Raw genomic sequence first — 13035 nt, forward strand, 5'->3', positions numbered from 1 at the left:
TAAGTATTGTTTTCTACTCACATTTTTAAGACACTTACAGGCAATTCTTAACTTGCCCTTGTGGATGGTTACAGTTCTGTGAACTAATTTCTGGCTCACCTTGCCCATATACACGGTGCATTAATTCTGAGAAGTATTTTAAGATTTGTGGGGTTTTTTCACTCATACTAGTAGCAAATCTGGTGGTAGCTGCTCAGTACTTCTTGACTAGTGAGGTGTTGCTGACAGACTGGCAGACGTGGGCAAGTCTGAAGTAGGACTTAGAGGAGCATGTTTGTTTGGCTGAAGGAGTGTTTTATTGCAAAAGACAAAAGTAATTTTCCTAATGTTTGTCAGTTCAACAGGAGATCAGGAATTTTGATGAAGATTCTAATTCTTCTTGATACTAATAGTTAGGCTCTTAGTGTTGATTTTACCTAGTCCTTATCTCTGCTCCTGAAGGGATGATAGTGCACAGTCTAATTGCACAAGCACTATGGGCAAGTTTAAACTGGTGAAGCACAAAAGCAAAACTGACAAAAGCTAGTTCTGTTCTTGCAACACAATTTTAAGTGTTCCGTGAAAACGAGTTTTGCATCTGATAATTTTATCTTCTTTTCAGACAAGATTGATTTTGCTTAAAAATCTTCTAAGCAAGCAAGGAAGTCCATTAACCCAAAAAGAGTTGGCTCAACTAGCTAGGTAAGTATTTTGTAACCATACTAAATAAATATGTTCCTCTACTGCATTCATTCAGACTGTTTAATTCATTCAAAATGTAACTCATGTAAATCATCCAACAGCAACAACATGAATTCATTTATTTGGGGAAGATGTTTCCCTGTCAGGCTGTATGAAAGTGGTTTTATATATGCATATATAAGATACACCCAGTCAGGTTTCTGTTGTTGAAACATGCTCATCAGCTCTTTCCTTTGAGGAGGAGGGAGGAGGATGCTTCTTTCCACCCGTCCCTCAAGGAGTCCAGCTCTCCTCCCTGATGCAAAAAGATAGCACCAGTTTTGCACTTGGCATTCATTTCGCATAAAAGGCAAGTTCTCTTTGCTGGTGCCTTGCTAGCACTGGATAATTTTAGGTTCTTTTCACTTTCAAATTCAATTGGGAAAATGTGGGTTAATTTTTCCCTCCTCTTATGAAATAGAGTTGTTTTATGTTCTTCATCTTTGAGATTGGCACAGTAGTGCTGTTAGTCACCTAAGTCTAATAATTTGTGTGAAGGAGATTAGACTAAAAAGCAGGTAGGGCAGGAAGGAGTGAAGACATTCTGTGAGAGCAAAGATAGGCAGGTGGATGTACTTCAGTCTCTTTCTCCTTGTGATAGGACAACAGAGGTTAGTACAGTCTTGGATGTAGCATATGTCAGCCTCTTAGTAATGCTGCAGAAGTTGATGTGTCATCCAACTGAATATATTCCGTCTGTGCTTTGAAGGTTGTTAGCTCAGGCCATGTTTAGGCTGCAGTAATAGCTAAACGGAGGAAAAACGCAGTCAGTGTCCTGCATTCTAACTGCAAATGTAAGAACCAAATTACAAATGCAACTTGAGCAACCTTTTTTAAAGGGTTTAGATGAAATGTAAAAGTTGAGCATCCTGCCTGCTTCTTTTTCCATCTTTCTTTGTTTGAAAAGAGAGAAGTATTTAACTTCCATTATGATTTTGTGTTCCTTTGCCCCTCTGCGACTTTTTCTACAAGCTATAACAGACTTTATGATCTCCAGAAGACTAAGCTCATGTTGCTGCAGCTAGCCACTGTTCTTACAAGGCTGCTGGTTTTGTTTTTAAATTTTCCTTTAGGTAACCTGAACTACTCATTTTCACTTATGCTGGCATTTGGTATTATTGGCTTCCTGGTTCAGTGGAGGCCTTTATTCTCCAGAGTGTTTCAGTGGTTAACTTGGATATTAAGTCTCATTCTGGAACAGCTCTGACAGACTGTACAGGACAATTGAAGTTTTGGTTTTACGGTAATTGACAGATATTGATAAACTACTGGTGCAGAATTCTCCTACAGAAATAGTAAGTGTGATTGGAATCAGTTTTCATCTACAAATCCTAGGTGCTGCCTTTTTTTTTTTTCTAGAATGTTATTTGGTACTTGAATATCTGTACTTTAATCTGTGAAAGATCACTTATACTGAACACACTTCTGCTTTTTTTAAACTTGAAAAATAACATCAAAGTAATACTTCTTCTGATTAACTAACACTTTGATTATCTGCAATTAAATTGATTTGAAGCAGCTTTTTGGTTTTTTTGCTTCCTCCTTGACCCCACTTTTTCCTTTGCCAAAGAATGACAGATGGATACTCTGGAAGTGACCTCACTGCATTAGCGAAGGATGCAGCTCTTGGCCCCATTCGAGGTAAGCTGCAGAGATTTTTATTGAGGTTTTGACATTAGAGTTACATTTTCTTGCACCTTTATAATTCTAAAACCTCTGAAATTTAACTTTTTTCATTGAATTTTAGTCTGTTCGTCATAATAGCATCTTTATAAGATTTACTTACACAAAGCCCTTCAGCATCTCAGCATGTGAAACAAAGTTTTTGTGTCATAGGAGAAAAGCAGTGTGAAATGTTTCTTGCTGATTTGTAGGGTTTTTAACTAGAGTCTTTCTGAGACTGGTGTCAGTTCTGTTGTAGCTAAATTACTACTTGAATAGCAATTGCTACTTGCATTACTTGCCTTTATAAAAGAGTCAAATGTCTTTGAAATCTAAGGGAAAGAAAACTGAAACAAGCTATTTTATGGGATTTTTCTAGATACAGTTTGAATGGCATAGCTTTTTATATTTTTAACTCTTAATGGTGAATTGTGATCCAGATGACAACTGTGAACAGATGACAACTGACTTTACTTATATTTGTTCTTTCTCTGACATGTCCAGCTAGGAAAAAACCACAGTTTTAATTTGAATACTTTTTTCCAACACCACTTCTCTTTGTTCTCTTTAACTAGCTAGTTATGTGTCCAGTAGTCACATCTGAGGGAACTGATGTGGTTTAGTGGAGATCAGTAGCAGGATTTTTGTGTAGAAAAGATTGTGAAGATTTGGTGTTAGTTTTCTGCTTGTAGACGTATTGTCCTACTTTACAGAAAGGTACTAAAGGCAGGCAGAGCAGAAGTGTTCTGTAATATCAGCCTATTATGTGTAAATAAAAATTGTTGCAATTCTCTTAAATTATTTATGGGGAGGAGAGGTCTGTTCGTGTTTTGTGGGTGTGTTTATTATTTTTTTAAATCCTGTAGCATGCACTGTTGCCAGTGCACTCTCGCTTTTGAAAGCAGCTGTTAGAATGTAATGTTTTTACACATTTTCTTTCAGCTGCTGAATTTGTAAAGCACATATTTCACAACCCTGCATAATAACTGGGAAACAGAACTGCATTAAATGGCTCTCATAAGAGACATCATGTCTCCTAAGCATTTGAATATATTTATTTAGAGTGGTGGAATTAATAATGTATGCATTTAGGTATGCAGGCTTTACTTTGCTGACAGCTCACTTCACACGCGAGTCCATTTCAAGAAGAGACCCTGTAACGTTGTGCAACACATTTCTTTCACTTGCTCCTTCACTTGTTTTCCATATAAAACAGTACATTTTGGAAAATGTTTTGTGATATTATCCTTGCCAATCCTGTATAGGTTTTTTTCTTGTACTCTCCTAGCAAAATGTTTGCTGTTATGTGTTGATATCATGAGATTATTGCAAGTTCCAAAAAAAAAAAATTTGGTGAATGATGCAAAAATGTTCAGATCCCATGAGTGCAGCATAGAGCAAGAAGCACTCTGATGTGCCCTGCCTGATTTTATTTCAGTGTTCTTGGCTAACTGTACCTTCTGTTTCCTGAAATTCAGTAGGGAGGCTGTGGATACCACATTTAATATGGGGGAGGTAGCTCTGTTGGCTTGTGTGCTGTTTTCCATACTTTAGGAAGAAGGAATAATTCTGCTATCACTTTGTGCTGCACCTGCAGTAACTGAGCGTGGGAGCAGCCTGGTTGAGGATCTGATAAATGGGGAAGGAGGAGGCAAAACCACCATGTACCTTTCTTTATAGGAGACTGTGTTGAGGCAGAAAGGTATAATTTTTAGCTGCAAGAGTTTTTTCCAGAATATAAGTGCTTTTAGCATGTTTTATTTGTCAGAAATGATGAAAGTTTTCTTATTAAACTCACCCATCTATTTTTATTTTTACAGAATTAAAACCAGAACAGGTGAAGAACATGTCTGCCAGTGAGGTAAACTGTTTTAGCAGCTGCATATTCCCCTTTCAATAGAAGGTTTTCTCACTAGAAACTATTAAAGTCCCTTTTTTATGTGTAGTATCATACAAGATAGGATAATTTTGGGGGGTATCATCCTTTTTAATTGCTGCATCCTTAAAGAAAATTCTGTAGAAATAGAGATTGAGAAGATCTGTCCTCAGATGTCAGAGGTTCATGGGTAGTTTGTTGGCTTTCAGGCTTCAGAGCACTTCTTTTTCTGTTAGTAAGTCTGTTGTTAATTTCATCTGACTGTCCTGTCTTTTCCTTCACACTGAACTGCAGTATGTGTTACCTAGCTGATGATGTCAGAGCCCTGGCTATTATTTACTCAGTGTTACTTCCCAAGAACATTCCCAGAAGTATTATGTGGAATTACTTCTACCCCCTCCACCCCATCTTTACACAAAGGAGGTTAACTTGGGGAGAACCTAAAAGAGATTTGTGCATGTATATTTATAATACTTGCATTCATTGACATGTACCATCATAAAGAGAAAGATGAAGCTCCTGACCACAAACTGCAGCTGTACTGTAAATATGGGAAAAAAAAAAAGGAAACAATCGGTTGTGTGTACAGAAGTTTCTGTTCAGGTGTGTGCAAAGCACGGTTACACAGGAGAAAATGAAGCAGGACTTCATTTCTCAGTTGCTTTTTGTGTTTAGCTTGAGGTCATGGCCAAAGCTATAAGCTGGAAGGATTTGTTGCAGGAGGATAACAGCATCTGTGATAATTTGTTGTGATGTCCTCATATGCACCAGCTCACACCACCTACTGAAACAGGAAGAAATGACACAGTCTAATAAGCTGTTAAGTAACAGGGCAGATCTTACTGTTGCCAAGAATTATTTTATTAAAATGGTACCTACTGGTAGTCTTAAATTACAAGATACTTGCATCAGCTCATAGAATAATAGAACAGTCTGGTTTGGAAGGGACCTTGAAAGATCACCTGGTCCATCCTTTTGTGGGAAAGGGAACTTAAATGAGATTATTTAGCACCCTGCCCACTCATACCTTCAAAACTTCCAGCAATGGAGACTCTACCGCATTCTTGGGGGGTTGTTGCAGTGAATGTCTACTCTGCAAAAAAAATTCATTCTTACATCAAGATGCAGCACTCATAGAATATGTTTTGTTAAAAGTTAATGCTCAAGTACTTCCTGAATAAACCAAAGTACATAAACCACTTATGACCCTGATGTCTTTCATTTTCCTTTTAGATGAGAAACATCAAGCTGTCAGATTTCACGGAGTCTCTGAAGAAGATCAAGCGCAGTTTGAGCCCTCAGACGCTGGAGGCGTACATCCGCTGGAACAAGGACTTTGGAGACACCACAGTGTGAGACACTGCTTGAAGTGAAACACTCCTGCCTGGGGAGCAGTTGGTGCAGACAACTGGGAAGCAGCCAGAGTTTACAGGACTTTACAGATATTTAAGTATCTGCATTAAAACTTGAGATTGAGAGAGAATTATACAATGTGAAATGTGTTCATCAAAGCCTCCTTGCCATTTAGTGAGGATTTACACACTGTAAGTAAGAGCACAACAGGACTTGAGAGAAGTAAGATTCCTAGCAATCTGATCCTGGTTTGAACATTAATATATGTATATTGTTTCTGCTACAAGGCTCTGATGATATTGATCATTGGAGAACCTTTCCCTATGTTGTGTGTGTGGTTTTTTTTTTGTTTTTAATTTTGCCATGACATTGATGAACAATGGACTTGGAACAATGATGTTCAATTTGAGGTTTGTAAACTGCAGTTCATTTTTTTGACTTTTTTATCCTTAATGTGCCAAATAAAACAATTTCCCTGTGCAGAGTGGAAGAACAGCATTGGGGACTTATGACTATTAAAATGTTAAAAGTAGCTGGTCTGTTATTATTTGTCTTTTTGTTTTGTTGTAATGTGACTGAGTTGTTCACAGGATAGGTTTAAAGAAGACCTTTGATAGCAGAACAGCAAAAAACCCCAACCTTATGAAACCAATTCCAACTGCCTTTTAAAAGAAAAATTACTAAATAAAAGAATAGACTGGGATACTCATTAGTGGCAGTATTTTCTCTTAATGCATTTTGTAACGCTTTCATTGGTAGAATGTTAGCTTATGCTTACAGTGTACAACTTGACCCCAGCTGATGTTTGAGAGAGTAGGTGATGCTAATTGTTGAGTTTCAGAAATGACGTGTTTCTACTCTGTATTTTGGTCTGTTTATGATAATTGAAAGTAAAATTTCCATTGTGATAATTTTTTTAATCTCCACATGTAAGCATTTAAGTATGAGGCTACATGTTTAATACATGGCACACATTAATGTTTTTATAGCTTTCATATGTTTCAGTTTATATATTAAAGTATGAAACACTCAACTGATCTGCTTTTTTAAAAAGAAACTGCATCTTTGTACAAATACTTGTTTTTATTATATAAATGACAAGCTATTAAAAAAACAAACTCTTAAATGATAGCCTTTAAATACCATAATAAAGGAAAGCATTTTTGCCTTTACTTCTAAAGGCCCAACATCTTGTTTACAAATTCTACACAGATTAAACACAGATGTTTGCAAGGCAGAACACTAGTTCCTTGTTAAAGCAGGGTTGTGGGTTGTTGGGTTCTTTGTTTTTTTGGTTGGATTGGTTTTTTTTTACACCTCTCCCAACTTAGTGCTACTGCAAAAATGCATATTGTTTATTGTTGTTTTAATGAAAGTGTGTTGTTTGCTTTTGGTCTTAACAGAAAATTTGTTTTAATTTTTCATTTAACTTATTTTTTGAACTACTTACCTGAAAGTTGATTATAAATAATATATGTATATATGGAAAAAAACCAACCCTAGCTAAGAGATGCAGTTGTAGGTATAGTAATACTCTGAGAGGACTGTGCTCACTGTGTGGTATTGAGTACTAAGTAGCAGAAACTCTGTCATACCTTTGAGATGCACGTATGCAATATGTTTGGGATTCTTTTATTTGTTTTTTTTTTTCCAACCAGAGATGCTTTTAACTGATCTTAAGATTAAAAGCAATCAAATAAGAGAAGATTGTGTTCCACTACTATGCCTTTTGAAATAGTCTAACCAAACCACTTCTAGCCTTCTAAGGATAGGACTCTCTCAAATTTCTATGTCTTACGTAAATGAAACGTGACTTTGGTTCCTCTGATTCACTTTTCTGGAGAAATGCTAAAAGATTTCAGATTCTTACATCTCATGTCTTGCTTTGCCTTAGCTCTGCCTTCAGTAGACCATCTTGGTTGTTGGAGATTCCTGGCTGACTTGATCCATATTTGTAATATTCCTCATATTGCTAAGCATGAATATTACTGTTGTATTAGCATCTGTCAAATAGCTACAGCTAAGAAAGGGCCTTGGTTTTATTCATAAAGCTCTGGTAGACATTCCTTGAGATCCTTTGCAAATGAGAACTTTGGAGATAATGCCTCTGGTTTTGAGTGTTCCTAAATGATTGTTACAAAACTGTTGGTTTTGTCCACTTAATTTTGAGGAACATACTGGTTATTTATTCCAAATGCATACTCACTGGCATGGGATCGGTACCTGAAATGTTGAGCTAGAGGTCCTCATCCCCTAAAGTAGCACCATATGCAGCACGAGGAGTCAGAATCACCAGCTGCTACATAAGGAGACCAGCTCTTTCACTGGTTTGTACAACCAGTTCAGCTCAAGAGAATCTGTGTGACTGGTACAGCTGCTTTTTGGTCTTTCATTATGCCTGATTATTTTCTGTTTAGTGGATGAACTACAGCCCTATAAATTAATGCTGGAACACAGTAAAAAGAAGAAAATTTTGTTCTGCAACATCAGTTTTCCCCACAGCTGCTGGACTCTTAGACCATGGCCAGGTGCTGTTTGGTTCATAAATCTCCTTTAAATGTCTTGTCTTATGCTATTTTCTGAATAGTGTCTTTTAAGAGTAATTCTGTTCTGCTTAAGGCGTTATCTTGCATCTTACTCCTCATTTTAAATGTACTACGTCCCAGCTCAGTGATTCCATCTATATGTTGGATTAACTGTGTATAAGAGCTGATCTGGGGAAAAACAACCGCAACAACAGAAGGAAACCACCAAACCTTCCACCCCCCCCAAAAAAAAACCACCAAAAACCACCCCAAATAACCACAAATTACCTGTATTTCCCAAGGCTGTAGTACTTAGACAGAACTTTACCAGCTGTATTTTCCATAAAATCAGGTTATGTTCGAATACAGTGTCTCAAATCAGGATAAACAGGACAGCAGCTTGGGTGCTTTTAACTTTTGTGAAAACTACGAGTCCATTAGCTCTCTGGACTGATTTTTTTTCCTTTCTTTTTTTCTTTTTTTCCCCCCCCTTTTATTTTCTGTGAATCTGCCCACTGCTAGTGAATGAGCAACTTGACCCACTTTTGTGACATGATTAGTAAGCAGCTTGTCTGGCTCTCTGCCAGTGTGTTTTACTGACTTTCAAGTGTAGCAGTTACTGGAGGGAGAAAATAAAACCAACCCAAACCCCTTGTGTTTTTCTGACAACCTTCTTCATATATCTTTCTGCCTTTATTAAGCAGGAGCCACATCTTTTGTCTTTCAACATACTGGAAGAATAGTATGTAGATTGCTCTTTCTCCTTAAAAAGAGAATATTTTCTCTATTATGATGTTCCCTTTGCTAATGTTGACTTTTCTGTGGACTACAGCAAACTTGTACAGGTTCTCTGCGTATGCAAAGACAAAATCAACACAGAATACTAAAGATAAGCCTTAAACTAGGATATGTATGCACAAATAAATCTGTCCTGTTAGTTTCTTAGACTTTACAGCTTTTAGAGTATCAGAAATAGGCACTGTGCCCCTGAGATATATTGCTGACTCAAAGCCAGTTGCTAGGTACAGTTCTGTTGAATATGGCCCTGCATCTTTATGTAGGTAACAAATGTGATAACAACCCTTTAAAATAAGAGTAAGAATGGGATCTCTGAACTGAGAAGGTGTGTTGTCACTGCACTAATTAGAGACTATTGCTGATTTTTCTGTTCCTTTCTCTGAAGTGTTTTTAAAATGACTGTTTTTATACATGTAACTCAATTAACCTTACCTTCTGGTGTAGGATAAATAGTATTTTTTCTATTCTAGACAAGTGGGGCTTAGCACTGCTTTGCACTGCTGTCATGTCCCTCTTGTGAAATTTAAGTACTTTGTACTGGGAATACTGAAGTCACATATGCTGGCAAATGGAACTGAGACATCTGTTCTGAACTGGAAAGCAGTGTTCTCCTTAGGGTTTCCTTCATCACCTGTGGTGAGACTTGGTGCCCTAGATTTCCATAGTGCTTTCCTGCCCAAGACATGGATGATGCATAGCTGTGCCTAGGATGTGCTTCCCAGCTTCTCCAGTGCTTTAGTGATGCTTCTGCATGTGGCAGCTTTGGGAGGGGGCCAGTGCTACTGTACCTGACCCGGTTTTCATTCTTTTTCTGTGGTGCCCTCCAGCTTTTGTGATGCTTTAAGTTGTTGGGGTTTCTACCAGATATCAAACATGGAATGAAGAGTAGCAAGCAAGTAGTCAATGCAACTAGTTATCTCAGTCATTGTGCTAATTAGAGGCAGTTTTACTATTAGTTTCTCTTGTAGTGTTGAAGAATGTTGTTTTACTGACCTATGTGAATTTTCATGCTTAGGATGATCTGCAGACATCCTAAGAGATGACCAATTGATCAGCTATTTTCTTTTAGAATTTCTTATTTAATTATAACTTTCAGTATCTTTTCTTTTAATTATGGTAATTATAATTCCACAGGATGAGGAAGTTAAGCTGTCAATTCCTGCAAATACAAAATCATCTTGTAAAATATGGGGAAATGTGTATTCTGTTTTTCCTGCTTCTTGTGTAAATCATTAACTGTCTTAGAGTGGAAACTTCTTACCTTGTCAATAACTACCTCCTGAGTTCAGCAATAATTGGCAAGGTACACACTCCTCCGGTGGATACAACATACTGGCTCAACACTGCAGATTCTTCAGAGTCTGATGGTTTGATTTCAGAATGCTTGACATTACTTCTGGAAACTATGGTGATGAACCTTGTTTTGCTGTAAGACTTTCCTTGCCTTCATAAGACACACTTCTTAAAAAACCCTTTCTTCAGAGAAGTGGCTTTGAGGATTAAAGGTCGGTGCTCTTTGTAGCTGGTTAATACAGGTGTGGTGCTCAAAGGTGCCGGGGTGTGGCTCTCACTTGTGCAGGTTCTCTCCCATTAGAAGTGGGAAGAAAGCATTTTGTCTAAAAGTCGCACACCTGTCAAAGGGACTGCAAACACAGAAACTGGTTTTGCCACATGATTCCCACTTTTAGTCGTCTGAAGGGCTAGTCAGTATTTTTCAGAAATTTGTATTAAAGTGATGAAAACCAAAGGTGGAGACTAAACATCATACCCCACCCCTGTAAAATATATTGGACAACTCCAGTCTGGGATGGGATTCATTTTTGTATTTTGTTGTTTAGAAGCACTTTTGTTTCATTGTTCTTTTAAGAATCTTTTTTGAAATGTTAAACACCATTTTACTAATAGTAATGTAAAAAAGCATGACAAGCAGTCACATAGCTTTAGCTTACAATAAAATGTTTCGTTTGTCCTGTTATTACTGTTTTCTTGTCTGTTTATCAGATAAATTGTCCAAAACTAAAAGCCTTTTCATTAAACTTGAAGCCTATTAAATTGCTGCTGGTTTTAAAAAAACATTTAAAAACATCAGGTGTTGTATACCAGATGATGGAACAATAAATATGTAAATAAATCAGTTTCTAAAGAACATAACTCAAGTTCTTAAAACTAATGTAAACAGAAGTGCTACTTCCTAAATAAATGTGCTTAAACTGAAAGTGTGTGCTTATCCTAGTCTTGCTAGATCATGGTGAAAAACAGGAGTTTTCACATAACTAATTCTGGTGGTCATGGAGAAGTCCTGAAAATTTTGGAGCAAATTTGCTTGGCCTCAAAATGGCTTTTCTTTTTTTTCTTTTGCCTGGGGGAGATTGCTGCTGTTAATTCTGAGTTAACCATATAATTTCTTTACTTATCCCCATTGCCTTACCCTTAGTAATTCTCTGTCTTGAGGCTGCATCTGGACTGCTTACAGCTATTTCTGTTATTACAGTTACATCCTAAAGATAAAATTAATCAAACTTTATTTTTTTAAGAATCATTTTAATATTACGTATCTGGCAGCAGTAGGGGTCTCCAAAAAACAGCCATGACCACTGCCTTCCCCATATCATCATCATCATCACTGCTAAAACAAACCAACCAAATAAAAATCAATACAGGAAAGAGGAAAAAAAAGCAGTGTTTTGGACAGAGGTATGTGAGCTATTCCTGCCTCTGTCAAGGAATAATTCCTTAGGGCAGAAAGACATCACTGGTGTCTATCCAAGGTATCTCTCTTTGGCTAAAATACTACTGCTTGAAGGTAGATTTTGAACCACTAAAATTATTTCTATTGGTAATTTTGCATATAGGTTACAGACATTCAAATATTTTATTGTTGTGGAGGAGATAATCAGATAAATTAAAATCAATGAAGAAAGAAGAGCATGAAAAAACATATCCCACCATTTGCTATTTTGAAATATTCAGAGATTTTGTTTTTGGCAGCATTCCCTGGACTGAAGTTTATCTTGGACTCAACAAATTGTTCCCATTCCAGCCAAGGAGGGGAGACAAGGCTGCATGCCTGATGTTAGATGCTGGTGTATCTCAGATGTTTATTTCTGTATTTGAGTGCTCCAAGTTTGCTAGAGAAAAGAGAGGAAAAAAAGTAAGTTAAAATTTTTTGGGGGGTGGGGGGTTTTTGGGTTTTTTTGGGAGTTTTTTTGGGGGTTTTGTTTGTTTGTTTGTTTTTGTTTGGTTTTTTGTTTTTGGTTTTGGGGTTTTTGTTGTTGTTTTTTGGTTTTGGGGGGTTTTTTGCTAGTTTGTTTGTTTGGGTGGAGTTCATTTTGTTGGGGGGTTTTTGTTGTTTTTTTTTTTTTTTCCCTCATCATGCCATCTTTCTGCATCTTTCCAAATATATTGTGAACTTGTGAAATCCAGCCTCTTTCCTGCAAGGGTTCATATGGCTCTGGAGAAGACAGTTATGCAACATTTCCTAAGTTAATTTTTATTCTATGTATCATGATAAAACAAATACATATAAATACAGAAAATACATGTACTGGTGAAGGCAGAAAAATACAGTTTAACTAAAATCCATCTCTCAACACTGGTGGGATTATTCTAGGTGCTGTGTTGCACGTATATTAAAAAAACCCACATTTTTCAGAATATCAGCCTACAAGGAACCTATTGAGCAAAGTGTGGCGTTTTTTACCACACAGTTTTGAAAATTCCACTTTTTTTGGGAAGTGTATACTGTAAGAACAATATGTTCTAAGTCTGTAACTTCTGTTATTTTCAAATCTCATTTTAGTAATTTCTGAAAGGCCTCAAACGACTCAGTAAGAGATCCTTGAAGACTCTTAGTTTTGTTATATGCAGAATGCTAGTATCAGCTGTGCTATTGTAGAACTTTTCTTCTGTGAAGACACTTCCTCAAGTGCAGTTTCTAATAACTAACTATTGGCCTCTTCTGGGAAGAAATACCCTGTGACATCAGATAAATCAAAAAGCTCAATACTATGTCAATAATGAAGGAACCAAACAACTTTGTGGAGCAAATTATATAGTGGTTCATCAGAGTTCTGATTTCCTCATTAAATTTGAATGGAGGCA

General features: G+C 36.9%; 1 protein-coding gene across 6 annotated transcripts in view; it reads left to right on the top strand.

Moving 5' to 3' along the window:
* SPAST (spastin) overlaps positions 1 to 10909 on the top strand; it is a 38558-nt gene extending 27649 nt beyond the window's left edge. For all 6 annotated transcript variants that reach the window (XM_014271098.3, XM_005492666.4, XM_005492669.4 and 3 more), the window contains 4 exons: positions 602 to 681; positions 2291 to 2361; positions 4203 to 4243; positions 5492 to 10909. In XM_014271098.3, coding sequence (XP_014126573.1) covers positions 602 to 681; positions 2291 to 2361; positions 4203 to 4243; positions 5492 to 5614 — 315 coding nt within the window. In that variant the 3' untranslated portion in view covers positions 5615 to 10909. The remainder of the gene's footprint in view (positions 1 to 601; positions 682 to 2290; positions 2362 to 4202; positions 4244 to 5491) is intronic.
* The last annotated feature ends 2126 nt before the right edge of the window (positions 10910 to 13035 follow it).

Source organism: Zonotrichia albicollis, chromosome 3, assembly GCF_047830755.1.
Source record: "Zonotrichia albicollis isolate bZonAlb1 chromosome 3, bZonAlb1.hap1, whole genome shotgun sequence".
In the NCBI taxonomy this organism is placed as follows: domain Eukaryota; kingdom Metazoa; phylum Chordata; class Aves; order Passeriformes; family Passerellidae; genus Zonotrichia; species Zonotrichia albicollis.